At 47.8% G+C, this 14,923-nt stretch overlaps 1 protein-coding gene across 2 annotated transcripts in view; it reads left to right on the top strand.

Moving 5' to 3' along the window:
* The window catches only part of PPP3CC (protein phosphatase 3 catalytic subunit gamma), a 1,509,833-nt gene that overhangs the window by 473,868 nt on the left and 1,021,042 nt on the right, over positions 1-14,923 (top strand). For both annotated transcript variants that reach the window (XM_069617714.1, XM_069617713.1), the window contains exon 5: positions 12,286-12,431. In XM_069617714.1, coding sequence (XP_069473815.1) covers positions 12,286-12,431 — 146 coding nt within the window. The remainder of the gene's footprint in view (positions 1-12,285; positions 12,432-14,923) is intronic.

The following is a 14,923-nucleotide window of genomic DNA, read 5'->3' as shown; positions in this document are numbered from 1 at the left end:
CCTCAACAAGAGAGAAGGCGTAGGATCACTGTCTCTGTGCAGAGAGGAAATGTCCATCTGTCCTCCTATATGTCTTCCTCAAAGAGAGGATCTTGTCTCGTGAGAGGAAGGTTGGGTTCTCCATCCAGAGGTCAAGACTCTCAACCTTCACGCTTGGTTTCTGAAAGGTTGAGATACAAGGATTGGGACCTTCTGGACGACGTAATGGAGGTGTTGCTTTCGGCCAGGTGGCTGGCAACAAAGTCTCTGTACCGTTGCCGTTGGAATAAGTTCTGCGACTGGTGCAGAGAAAACAATGTTAATCCTTTTCAGTGTTCAACCCCAGATGTTCTGTCCTTTTTGCTTTCTTTAGCCCACAAGGGCCTTCAGGTGGGTGGGGACCATTAAAGGTTACCTAGCAGCGCTCTCTATCTTTAAGCGCTTATCCGAGGAATGCTCTTATTTTAAGATTCCTTTGCTTACTCAATTTTCGAAAGGGCTCACAAATGTGTTTCCACCTTCACTGTTTCAGGTTCCGGTTTGGGACCTTAACTTGGTCTTAAAATTTCTAATGGATGCTCCATTTGAACCAGTGCACTCATGTCCGTTGAGGTTGTTAAACCTTTAAGACTATTCTGTTTTTTGCTCTTACGTCTGCACGCAAAGTGAGCGAGTGGCACTTTCTTCCAAGCCAACCTTTACTGTATTCCACAAGGACATGGTTGTGTTGAGAGTCCGACCCTCCTTTCTACCTAAGGTAGTTTCGGACTTTCATTTAAGTCAGAAAATTGTACTGCCTGCCTTCTATCCTCCTCTGCATCCTAGTAAGGAAGAGGAAAGGCTTCATAGGTTGGACCCTAGGAGAGCTTTGAGCTTTTATATTTCCAGAATCTCCAAAGTGAGAGTGGATGACCAGCTCTTTGTGGGGTATACCGGGCAAAAACTAGGCCAGGCTGTGCCTAAACAGACCTTGTCTAGGTGGATTATCCTCGCTATTTCTGAATGCTATACTTTGGCGGACAAGGCCCCCCATGAGGGCTTGCATGCTCATTCCACCAGCGGCATGGTTACACCGACAGCCCTGCAAAGGGGTGTCCCTATAAAAAACATTTGTGATGCTGCAACGTGGTCCTCCATGCACACGTTTACCAAGCATTATTCCCTGGATACTTCCCATGCTCAGGATGTGGCGTTTGGTAAAGCAGTCCTTTCTTCTGCCATTTAATTTCCAATCTGGGTAAATTCTTCACCCTCCTCCAATCACGGATACTGCTTTGGGAGTCTGTTAAAGATGAGGGATACGTTGGAGGACACAATCCATTCGAAGAACAAGTTATTTACCCCTTGTAACGTTATTTCGACTGGATGTTCCCCAAACGTATTCCTCGTCGCCCTCCCAATCTACCCTTCTGTAGAATTTCCCATGCTATTACAGCTTTCGTTCCAAAAGGCCTGATTTGTGGCCACCTCTGCGACACGGGGAGAGGGGCAAAAAACAAGAACTGAGGCTACGGGCGCTGTGCGTGCTACTTATAACATCCAATTACGTCACCCTTGATGGAGGCCTCTGAGGGACATCGAGCTGTAGACACTACATGTCAAACATGAGGAATACGTTGGAGGAAGATCCAGTCGAAAGAACATTACCAAGGGTAACTTGTTCTTCTATGTTGTGATGTTCAGGATTGAAGCTCGGAATAGCAACAATCGTTTAACAATCAGGAAACTGTACCTCTGTTCTATATATTTTTTATGTTTAGGATTTTAACTGCTCTTTCGTGACACCTAGATGTAACTTAGTGGATGCAAAGATGGCTAGCCAGGCTGGGTTTTTCGAGACCCTGAATGATGTCAAAGGACATGAAATCAAAAGATGTGTTCTGAGATTCTGCCCTGATGCGATTGTGGAAAGGGATATCCCATATAGCATTCCACTTTATAGAAGATTCCAAAGTAGGAGAGCAATTATTACAGGTAAATATTTTTCATATCTTGCATATTCCTTTGAACAGGTATTCGCTTTGAATATCTCATATTATTGGCAGAATTTGGGATCGTTTTTATATGAGAATGTGTTATACTGATATCCTCAATTGTATGTTAACAAAAACTTTTTCTTGTGTTTTAAGTATGCTTGCATCCAAAAACATATCCTAGTAATTGTAATTTTCAGAATAAATAGGAGTACTTATCTTTCCAACTAATATCTAGCAGAAGCTGCATTTTGTGATTTTTCTGCCTCGTAGTTGTAAGGAAAACCACAATGGCATACATTGACCACAGCAGAGTTAACCAATGCTCCTCAGCACAACTAGGTTCTTACTTTCATACCCACAGCCACGAGAAAAAAGGTTTGTATCACTGCATGGCTAGAAGCACTGCTTCATTATCTATTTCACTCCCACAATGCTTTGCAGCAACAGCAGGGATTATCATTAGGCAATCTGGAATATAAATGTAAACTATAGAACTGTGACCGGCCCTTTCCTCCTTATTCAAGAGGAAATCTTAAAGCTGAGCAGTTTTTCTGGCAACATGGATTGTAATAATGGATTTGTAACATAATTGCTGAAGCCTTCTGTTACATCAAATCGTTCCCCATGGCAGCTGTCACCAGAAAAATGCACCTGTCCGAGCAGAATGTACGAACTGCAGGGGTTTCTTGTTTTTGCTTGGAATCCACAATTGCATGCTGTGCCAGAAAAAGGCACAGAACAGTTTGTACGCTTAAAACTGCTGCCTAACAATTGCCAAAGGCTGCAGAGTCTGAACAAGCGACTTCAGTGCCTTAAAGAGATAATTCCTTTACGGCAGGCAGTGGTTTTGATGATGTGTTGTGACAGATCAGATCACTGGTCAGTGATTGAATCTGCAGCATTATAAATCCCCTCTTAGCTGACTAAAGAATGTCCTGATGATTAGTTAATATTTCTGTCCAGTGTAAAACATATTGAGAAACCTCCTGGTGACATTATTCATTAAGCTCCTGCACTATTGGGAACTTCTTGACGAGGAACTGGGCATACTGATGTTGGATAGGGTGGTGGGGGGGTAATCTCCTGTTGGGTCACTTGACATCCCAAGGATTGGAACTTCATTTGTGAACTTTGGCTATGCCTCGAGAGCCTGGAGTTTCGATGTGAAGGAAAGATTTGCAATTAACGAGAGCAAATTCAGGTAGCTTGGATCCTACTGATGGATGAAAGTAGTTTGCAGGTGAATGACAACTTCACAATGGAGTTCTGGCAAATCCTGGGTTGAAGGGATTTTCCTGGTGGGTAACCTGGAATCATGAGTGACTGGAAAGTTCATGTGAGATGGACAAATGTCCTATGTGAGATTAGACATCCCAAACAGTATATCATTGACAATTGTGGGGAAGGAAGCAGAAACCCCACAAACTTGCCAACATGAAGTTATGTTGTTATCCATATTTATCATGTAGGCCCTTCCTTTTTGAGGTTTCCTTGTGGTGAGAGACTTCTCACTAGGTCATAATTACATGGTAAATTACTCAGTACACCACAATAATGACTTGTTTATAGCTGACCTGATTCAGTGACAAATATCACATTTTTCTTTGATATTAGAGACTAGAGTTTGGAAATAACATTGGTCTCCCAAAAGAATCAGGAGGGACCTCGTACTCTGCTGACTCTCATACACGTTTGGAGCTACACACTATTGCAGAGAAGGCATTGTCATAATTTAGCTGCCTGGAGAGTGTGGGCAGATGTTGTGCACACATGGAATGGAGCTTTCTATAAGTGCCTCACAGAACTGAGCAAAGACACATGGTGCCTTTTAACAGCTTTGGCACAGAGCACCACCTGGTGACACTCAGTCCTGAGAAGTGGCAGAAACATTACTACACTCAGTCCTGAGAAGTGGCAGAAACATTACTAGTACAGCCATAGCACATAACTCATATACACACAACTCTTGGCTCAGAGTATGGCACGAGAGGCGGACTTGGACACGTCGTAGCACTCAACACTTTGCAGGTATCGCCCGCAGCGGAAATTATGTATCAGGGTTTGGATTTAGAGTTGTCAATATGTCAATGGGGTTGTAGATGACAAATTGGCTGAACCTTAATGGCAGTTAGACCGAGGTCCTGGTTGTGGGTACTTCATCCCCCCAACTGTTCTGGAAATCGGAATTGTGGCCAACCAGCCATTGCCCCCTCTCCATGCTGGTCCAATTAGTCAGGAACCTGGGGGTTAAAATCTCAGCCTCTCTTGCCCTGGATGACCAGGTGGCTGTAGTATGCAGGGCTGGTCATTTCAAGCTTTGCATCTTGCGAAAGGTCCTGCCATTGATTCCTGCTGAATGTCAGGCCCCGGTGGTGTCTGCATTGGTTTTGAGCACCCTCGATTACTGTATACTCCTACGTCCCGTCCCCTTTCCTCCATACTTATGGGACATCTCTCCGTCCTGTGGGACGGGACCGGAGCACTTTGTAAAAAGCATCCAAAAAATGTTTTTCAAAAATGTGTCCTTCCTCTCTTTCTTGCACGGGGCCCGGCACGCAGCCGTAACCCCGCCCACCTTGGCTCCACCCCACGCATCGCCCATCAGTCCTTTTCTCTGCTCGTTCGGGGCTGGACGCACTTGCATCCTCGGAAGATTTTCTTCCTTTTCCTCTCTGGCTCTCGCTAGCGATCGTGTACTAGTCTGTCGTTCAAACTAGACTTTCCAGATTGTTCATCTTTTCACCGACGCTTCGCGAGGGCGGATCCCCATCCTCTTTGTTTAGTGTGTTTGGGTCCGGATCACCGTTGGGACTCCTGTTTTTGGAGCGGTGGGAGGAGGTGTTCCGACGAACTCCTCTTTCGCATTTTCAGGCGTTCATCGACGAAAAGAAGAAACGCCCGGTTAAGTTCTTTACTTTTCAGAGTACCCCAGCCGGGGGGATACCTTTCCAGGTTCCTCCCGGGCTGGGAGGAGCGTTGATCACTCTGTGACCGGGGATTGCCCTGAGGTGCCCGTTGGGCCTAATAATTGTACCGGAGTTTTCTCCGAGGGTCTCCGTAAGGGGCCTGTGGATACCGGAGCACGCTCCGAGGCCCCTCTTGTGGGGGCTGTTTGTAGACCCAGTTCTACTGAGTCATGGGGTACCCGAGCTCGCTTTGAGGCCTCTCTATCAGCTTCCCTCAAGAATAAGACCGGGGTGCGCCCGAGGCCTTGGTTGGGCTTGGTGTCACCGAAAGGATGTTCGAGGCACACGCAAATAAGGCTGTTACCGAACCTGGGTCCGAGGTCCCTTGTACAGAGACTAAAGCTACCAACATTTCTGAGAGTCCTGACAAGGCCTTATCGGTGAAGGCTGTTTCTCACCGTTCCCGCTCTTGTGGCGACCCCAGATCTGTTGAGGGGGCAAAGAAGAAAAGTTCTTCTTTTGCCGGCGGTGCCGAGGTCCTTCCTGGGAAGGCTAATTTGGCTATTGGTATGTCGCAGAAACATTCCAGGCCTCATAGTACCGGCTCTGCCGAGGTTCCTTATGTTAAGGCTAAAGTTAAGACCCCTGATCCATCGATGGGGACCCCTGCCTCACTTCCTCACGTGTTGCAGTTCCCCTCTGGCGATGACAAAATGGCGCCTGTTCCTGCTACGACCGCAGCGGCCATTTTGGGTGCTACCCCTACAACTACGCCATCGGCCTCAGGTGTAGGGCTTGGTACCGTGGGTGAACATAGAGTTCCTTTTGCGCATCCTTATTGGCCAGTTTATGATTGGAACGCCCAGATGCCCCTTCTGCACAATGTTTCTTTGCCTGCGGGGTCGACAATTTCTATTTATTTGGATACATCGGTGGAGGGGCCAGTGTGAAACCCTTCCCCGTTACGTCCCTGGAATTATCCTCCTCATGAGAGGCCTCCTCAGGTCCCAAAGCAGTCCCCAGAGGATGCCTTTTTCGGTAAATTTTAAACGCTCATGCGTACCGACCCCATGAGGGAATATTTCGAAGGGCTTTTTAGGGAGATATGTCTGCTTGTGCCTCCGGCTCCACCAGTTTCTCCGGTGGTACCGCCGGCGCCTCCCTTGCCTACGGTGCCTTCCCCGACTTGTCTGCCTTTGCCCCCATTGTCCCCCGTGGACAAGGCAGCGCCCGACACGGCTCAGCAGGATCCTCACCTGTCGGATGAAGCGCAAGGCGATCGGGACGACGAGGACCTGCCCCGCTCTATCAGAGCTTTTTGTGACCGGGTACTGGACATGATGTGCTTCTTAGATCTTCCGGTGCCCGAGGCACCCTCTCTGCAGGAGGGCGTGCTCTCTGGGGCGTTCACCCTGTCTCCTTTGGAGCATACCGGCCTGTTCTTGCAGAAGGACGTTCTGGCGAGGTCCGCAGGGTCTGGGAAAAGCCACACTCTGGACTTTTTGTCAATAAGAAAATTGACGTGCGATACAGGCTGCATTCTTCAGAAGAGGTGGCCCTGTCGTCTTGTCCGCCCCGCTCCTCCACAGTGGTGTTTGCGGCCACTTTGCAGTCCAGGCCTGCAGCCTCCTCTTCCATGACCATATATGAGGTCAGACTAGCCGGGCTCAGGAGACTTACTACCAACGTCTCCCACAAACCGCATCTTTTCACCCTGTGTTTTCTGCACTTAAACTATATTGGCACATCTCACCTACTAACAAACCACTTGCTAAATATTCAAGTGTACTGTTGGCACTGCAGGCCATTTGTAAAACCTGGAACATTCAATGTATATTACAGCTAGGTGTTTGTACACTATGAAATGTTATCATGTACTGCTACGTGTATATATAAATACTTAACAGCTTTATAAAGATAAAGTATCAGCCGATGAATAATAAAAAGCTGACACTTTCCATATGAGTAAGAGTCTGGTGTTTAACAACAGTGAGTGTGCTGTTGCCCACGATGGCTGTCCCAATTGCATGGGCACTCATAAGGGTCCATAACCAGTTTGCATTTCCTTTAACTCATAGAGGGTAGAACAACCCCCTTGTTATAGCTTCCTCTTCCATGACGGCTACTCGGGTTCTGGGAAATGAGGATAAGTTCCTTGACTCCCGTGGGAGAACATTTTTCGCCAACTGGGCCTTGCAGCTCAGGCAGGCCAATGCCAAACTGGTCTTAGCGGGAGCTAATATGCGGATGTGGAAAGGTATGTCAGAATTTGAGGAGTTCATCCCGGTCGAGAGGCTGGAAGACTTTAAGGCAGGATTATCCGATGCCAGGGTCTTGGCCCAGGATCTCCTGAAGGCTGCGGCTCATCACGTAGACACATCGGCTCGGGGCCTTATGCTGGGGGTTGATACCTCACGGCAGGTAAATTCTCAAAAGAAGTGCAGGACAAGGTGTTGGACCTTCCGTTCGATGGTAAGGAGCTCTTTCATTCTACAACAGATATAGAGCTCACCAAGAAGAAGGATAGCACTCAGACAGCTAAGTCCTTGTCGGTCCTTGTTAAGACCCCTTTCAAAACCCAGAGACCGTTGTCGCAAAGCCGACACTCCTCTGGCTTTAGGGGCTTCCTTGACCGGAAATCTCGCAGAGTGGATACCCCTTTGGAGAATAACCGCCGTAGGCAACAACGGACTCGGTTTTTCTCCTGCTCCTCAGCCTCCTCCTCAGGTTCAGGTGGCAACACTACCGAAAAACCTACAAAATTAGGGTTCTCCGTGCTCACACGAGACCCCGGTGGAAGGACCCATTGCGTCTCATTGGGAGGCGTGGCAGACCATCACTGAAAACAGATGGGTCTTGTCAGTCGCTCGGGCGGTCTTCCGCTTACCCTTACCCTCTACCCCACCCTTCAACCCTCCTTTTCAGCTGCCGGGCTCGCCCTCCCTCAAAGCCGAGGTTCAGAAACTTCTGGACCTCAGAGCTGTGGAACCCGTTCCCCACGGGGAAAGAGAGGAGGGCTTCTACTCCTGGCTGTTTACAGTGCCCAAACCCAACCAGGCTGGCCTGCGCACCATCCTAGACCTTTCCCAGTTCAATCTTTTCCTACCCCAAGAGAAATTCAAGATGATCACATGCAGCCAGATACGGTCCTCCTTGCAGATGGGCGATTGGCTCAGTGTGGTGGATCTTCAGGATGCGTATATCCATATTCTGATCTGGAATCCACACAGGAGATAGCTCTGTTTCTCTTTGGGAGAGGAGCACTTCCAGTTTCGAGTGCTTCCTTTTGGCCTCAGCTCGCCGCCACGTGTCTTCACGAAGATGATGGTGATTGCGGCCTATCTTCGTCTGCAGGGTATCCATGTGTATCCGTATTTGGATGACTGGCTCTTAGGCAGCCCTTGTCCGTTGAAAGCAGCGGGCAATCTTCAGTCTCTCCTTCAGCTCCTGTTCCACCTTGGGCGTCGGTGAACTGGCGGAAATCTTCCATGACAGTCTCGCAGGGCTTGATTTTCCAGGGTTTTTGCTGGAACACGATCGACTGCAGAGTGTACCTGACCGGGGACAGGATGGCGGATCTGTTAGCCACGTGTCAGATGTTTACGCAGTCGAATAGCATGTCGGCCTGGTGGTTCCAGACCGACATGGTTACCCCTTGCTTGTTGATGTAATACATCGACACCACATTGTCCGTGCGTATGCGGACCACCTTGTTGGCTATGATCGTTCTGAATGCCCTGAGCGCTAGGAAGCGCAGAAGAGATGACCACCATTCCACGTCCACTGCCATGCGGCCTTGTGCGTGTTGGCTCTTCCTCTTGCTCGTCTCAAGATGAGGCGGACCCAGATGGCTCTTCGGAGTTCTTGGCGTCAGGCTGTGGACGCGATTTCCAAACTGATAATGATTTCGGCGTCCATGAGAGTGGACCTGGAATGGTGGTCATCTCTCAGCAACCTGTCGGTGGGTGTGGGGTTTCAGGACCCAGCCCCTACGGTGACGATCACGACAGACTCCTCCCTCCTGGGGTGGGGTGCGACGTTAGATCCTCTTCAGGTCTCAGATCTCTGGTCGCCTCAGGACAAGCTCCTCCACATAAATCATTTAGAGCTTCTGGCGATCTTCCTAGCGCTCAGGGCGTTCAGACCGATCATAGCCAACAAGGTGGTCCGCATACGCACGGACAATGTGGTGTCGATGTATTACATCAACAAGCAAGGGGGAACCAAGTCTCCCCCTCTAGTGGACCTGTCCATCCAGATTTGGGAGTGGGCTGTGCTTAATGGTGGTTGGCTGCTTGCAGTGCACATCCCGGGCCAGCTGAATGTCACAGTGGGTGCCCTCAGCTGGCGGACAGTGGTCAGCTACGAGTGGGAGTTGAAGGCGGAGATCCTCTCATGGATTTTCTTGTGTTGGGGCACACCGGAGGTGGACCTCTTCGCTACGGCGGTAAACAAGAAGCTTCCTCAGTATGCCTCCAGAGGGGGGCTGGGAGCCTCCTGTCTGGGGGATGCTCTCGAGATTCCATGGCACATCATGAGAGCTTACGCCTTCCCGCCTCTGCCTCTAGTCCATCAAGCAATTTGGAAGCTGAAGAACTCTGTGAACTGTTCCCTTCTACTAATAGCCCTGTGATGGCCGGCCAGGTTTTGCTTCTCAGAACTTCAACACCTGACGGTGTATCCGCCGATCAGGTTACCAGTGACCCCGATCTTCTTCATCAGGGGGAACAGCAGATGTGGCACCCCTCACCACAATCGCTCAGCTTGGCGGCATGGTGACTGAGTTCAAGTCTTTAGAACATCTTAACTTGTCTGCGGCTAACATGCTTATAATCCAGGCAGCCAGGAAACCCTCGACTAGATCCCAATACAGAAGTAAATGGCTCAGGTTTTGTCATTGATGTTTGGAAAAACAGTTGGACACAAGGGGGGGCTACGATTGACACGGTGCGGTCCTTCGTATCCTTCCTAGCACAGTCAGGTGTTCACATTCTGTCATGCAGAACTTACCTTTCAGCGGTCTCCGCTTATCTTTCTACAGACCAATGTTCTTACTCTCTGTGTAATCCAGTGGAAGAGGCATTTTGCAGGCTTGATATGCCTCTATCCTCCGATTCGTAGTCCGCACCCACCATGGGATCTAAATTTAGTCTTGATGGCGTTGTACAATAAGCCTTTTGAACCAATGACCACGGTGGACCTCAAGTACCTATCCTGGAAAGTGTCCTTTTTCGTTTCCGTTACATCAGCAAGGTGGGTGAGTGAGCGCCAGGCCTTGTCGGTGGAGCATCCCTTTTTTGGTCTTTCACAAGGATAAGGTAGTCCTACGGACGAATCCTGCTTTCCAGCCGAAGGTGGTAACTGAATTCCATCTGAATCAGTCGATCTCCCTGCCGGTCTTTTTTCCGAACCCTACCTCAGAGGCAGAAAGGGTTCTGCATTGTTTCGATGTCAGAAGGGCTCTTAAGTTCTATCTGGACAGAACTTCTGAGCTTAGGAGTTCTTCTTAACTGTTTGTTACTTTTTGTAACCCTCAGGCTAAGCAGGCGTCTAAGGCGACTATTTCTCGGTGGATCACCGCCTGCATTGCGGAGTCTTTCACCGTCCAAGGGCTGAAACCTCCTAAGGGTATTCATGCACACCTGGTGCGGGGCAAGGCAGCCGCGGTTGCTTTTCAGAAATATGTCCCCTGAGAGTCCATCGCTAGGGCAGCTACTTGGGCCTCCCCATCTGCTTTTTGTAAGCATTATTGTCTTGACATGAGCTCAAGAGCTGATGCTCAGTTTGGTCAGGCTGTGCTGAAGAACCTTTTTCAGTAAGGGGTATTTCCATCCACCCGTAGTTCCTGTTAGGAGTGCTTGGAAATCCCCCATAAGTATGGAGGAAAGGGGACGGGACGTAGGAGTATAACCAGGTTACTCACCGTAGTGACCACCTTAATCCTATCCCTTGGTCCCCTTTCCTCCATACGCCCGCCTGCCGTCCCCTCTAATAAGGTTCCTCTGTTATTGCTAATAGGTCTCTGACCTGGCGATAGAAAAGGACTGATGGGCGATGCGTGGGGCGGAGCCAAGGTGGGCGGGGTTGCGGCCGCGTGCCGGGCCAGGCGCAAGAAAGAGAGGAAGGACACATTTTTGAAAAAAACATTTGGGATGCTTTTTAAAAAGTGCTCCGGTCCCGTCCCACAGGACGGAGAGATGTCCCCCGTCCCATAGGACGGAGAGATGTCCCATAAGTATGGAGGAAAGGGGACTATGGACTAGGAGTAAGATGGTCACTACGGTGAGTAACCTGGTTAATTCTCTTTATCTGGCTCAACCTCGCTATTTCATTAACAGGGTGCAACCTTTGTAGAACGCTTCTGTTCGCTCCATACTCCGCCCTCTTTTCGGATCTCGCATGTCTCCTCTATTGAAGAAACTTCACTGGCTCCCTGTTGCCAATCGGATCTTTTTTAAATCCATGTGTATTGTGCACTGTGCCTTTTATGGCATGGGAGCTGAATATTTGCAGGCCAAATTCGCTCATTATCTTCCTTCCTGCCTTTTGAGATCTCAATCGGCACTTCTTGTAGCGGTTCCTCGCTACCATCTGTCACGTAACGGGGGGGGGGACATGCTTTCTCTGTGGTGGCTGCCAGAGCCTGGAATTATCTCCCTCTGGCCCTACGGGGTACCACTGATCATCTTGCTTTCCGCAGACTTCTGAAAACCACTCTGTTCTAAACTGCTAAATCTTTGTTATGGTGTTAGTTCTCCTCACTCACACAACCGCGCCAAGATGCCCTTGGGCGTACGTGCACTTTAACAAGTTTATGTAACATAACACTATACTGGGCCAATCCTATCCCAAATCATGGGAGGATCTCTGGCACACACCATTATAAAGTTGTCCTTTAGAGTGAAAATAGGAAGGGCGTGTCATGCTTAGGAAATTTGTAACAAACGCACACCGTACAGGTGCCACTTTGAGCTCAAATTGGTACTAACTTTTGGTAAAGTGCAAAGCACATCACCATACTGGTGGTGTTCCCAATCCTGAGCATGAAGGTGGGTTTCACTTATTGCAGCTGTGCCAGCTGTGTTACATCAGTTCATGAGGGTTGCATGATACAGGTACGTTTGAGGGCAAATGTGCTTTAGCATTGTCATATAATGGTGGTTTACTTCTATAAGGTACAACAGGAGCAGCTCAGAGTTGTTATAGGCGTAGGAATGTACTGTATGTGACCCTTATGAACTTCCATGATAAAGTGCATATGGCATACAAAGAAGGTGCCAATTTAAAGTATCCAAATGTAATGCCAGTTCTTACAGGTGCTTTCATGTGGTAGGCAACAAAGAGCTTGGAGAATCCTGCAATAATTTAGTTTTGGCAGTCTTTTTTTCTGGAACTGAACTGTTCATTCCACCCTTTTTCCACAGGTAAAATCAAATACTCGGAGCGAGTGTATGACGCGTGCATGGATGCGTTTGATTGTCTTCCTCTTGCTGCCCTACTAAACCAACAGTTTCTTTGTGTGCATGGTGGATTGTCCCCAGAAATCACATGTCTAGATGACATCCGAAAGGTAAGACATGATTTTTGATCCACTGAAGTTGGGTTTCTCCTTCCATCCACTTGTGACATGCATGCATTGCTTTGTTTTTTTGGATCTTGGTTGTTGCACAGGTCCATTCGCTTTACCCTCATGTATCTGTCTAGGTTAGTGTTTATGCCTTTACTTTTTTCACCTATATGTCTTTACTGTAGTTAATACTTATATTTTACGGCGTTTTATGGTCTATCTGCATTGTTCTGTGTTACTGCGCAGGTTTCCTTGTTGCTTGATTCACATTGTGCTAATTGCTGTCTGTTAAATGCCCTAAATGGTTGAGGATGTTTGGTAAATATTAAACTGAAGACTTTAAAGAATTTACATGTTTCCTAGCATTTTCTTAAGAATAGAAAAAATTCCCTCATTTGCTTAATATCACTTTTCCCATTCTAATTTGATATTACACCTTATTCAGACCTTAAATACTCATGATAAAAATGTTTTTTGAAGGGTCAATCCTTACATGTTGGACCAACACAAGAACTACTTGACTATCATGAAAATTTAGGTCTTTACCCTGCTCCAACTTTACATGATGTGATGAGTCCACTCACATCTGATATGCCTAGGGGATGTGGACTGGGTGACCCTGGGAGCAGTACTCAAGAACTATAGCCCCAGCCTGGTTTCTACCTAATAGCACCTGATGAACCCCCTACTACATCCCTAACCTATGACCTGAGAATTAAGAAGAGCAATAGGTATGACATGGAAAGCGATATTTGCAATCCAGTGGTCAAGGCGCTCCACGGCTTGCCTAAAATTGTAAAGAGTACATCTCTGAGCTGACTAGATCACTAGAATAATTTTTGAATGGATTGTGTCCTCCCACGTATTCCTCATCTTATGATCATTCGTATCCCAGCTCTGCTGCTTCAAAAACTTTTTTTCACCAGAGGGCGCTGTGTTCGAGGCCGCGGAGTCGTCCCTCGAGGGCCAGCGTCAACGTCATCCGCTGTATAAAGGACTCGAGCAGCGCCCGTTACCTCAGTTCTGTTTTTCCGACTCAACTGCTTCGTGTTATGAACGGAGCATCAGATTTTTCCTTGACGATGTCCTTGTCATCTACTCCCACCACACCCAAGACAAGGTTAAAAAAATGTCAGAAGTGTGGTAGGGAAATGTCAATAACCGACCCCCATCGCAATTGCCATTGGTGCCTAAGCCCAGACCATAGGGTTGACGAGTGCGGTTCCTGCCAGGCCATGTCCAATAAGGCTCTTAGGGAACGCAGAGGTAAGCTGGTGGTGAGGGAGGAAACTTACAAGTCTTCTAAAAGACAAAAAGATTCGGATAAATCTAGTCGAAAATCTCGACATGAGTTGAGGAGGTTGAGACCAAAGAGTCTCTGAGAAATCCTCCTCGTCTTTGACTAAGAAGTCAAAAAACAACGTTACAGGTCTTCTTCCTCCTCCTCTGAGAGGAGAGTAACTTATCCATCCAAGCACAATTCCCAGACAAATGGGAGGCCTTCAGGGCTTCGATGCTTAAAATATTCGAGAAAGCGGACCAGACCCCCTCGAAGTTGCCGCGTGGTTATCATGCCTCTTCCCACTCTAAAAGTGACAGAGGGAACTCAAGATCTAAACTTCCGGTGCATAAATCGGTGGTAGCGGAATCGGCGTCGAAGTCGAAACTCAACTCCACAGTCGACAACCATGTCGTCGAAACCGCCGGTGAAAATGGCGTTGACGCCTTCAACCTTATCGAAGCCTTCTTCAACAGTATTGAAGTCACCTTCGAAAACATCGAAGCCAGCATCTTCTTCTTGATCGACGCCTTTATCGTGGCATTCATTCATTCCGATACACAAGTCGACGCCATTACCCATGCCTAAGTCGATACCACCCTCTTTACCTGAAAAAGTTTTCCATTCTCAACCCAGACAGGAATTTTTCAGATCCATGTCATCCATTTTTGAAGAACACTCCTCTGACGAGGATGTCACTTCAGCTGGAGTTAGGTTTGGAGCCATAGAGGTCCCTGAACAGGTAATGGACCAGAATTCCAAAATAACAGATCTTTGACTGTCTCCAAAGACCAGACCCTACAGATCATGCTGATCCTAGTTGTAGGAATCTTATGGGAAGGGTCATTGATTTTATGGGTTGGAAGGCAGCTTTCCAAGATTTCGACCAGGATGACATGACGGACATCCTGAGTGAAGGTCCTCTAAAAGATCCTGTTCTTCCATTCCATAAAGCACTTCAACAGAGGGTTATGGTAAATTGGAATTCCTGATTCTATTTCAGCAGTAAACAAGAAATTTGTACCAAAATACATACCATCTTTATCAGATCCAGAATATTTATCTAAACATCCCTCCCCTGAAAGTCTAGTAGTTCAAGCTGCAACCTCCACTAGGCAATCAGCTTACCCATCAATACCACCAGACAGGGATGATAAAAAAAGTTGATGCTTGGCCCCGGAAAGTTTTTTGTTCGGGCAGCATGGGCCTTAAATCG

This window comes from Ambystoma mexicanum, chromosome 10 (assembly GCF_040938575.1).
Source record: "Ambystoma mexicanum isolate Mex_15411 chromosome 10, UKY_AmexF1_1, whole genome shotgun sequence".
NCBI lineage: Eukaryota > Metazoa > Chordata > Amphibia > Caudata > Ambystomatidae > Ambystoma > Ambystoma mexicanum.
The sequence above is the reverse complement of the archived record's forward strand: the minus strand, read 5'-3'. Positions and strand labels throughout refer to the sequence as shown.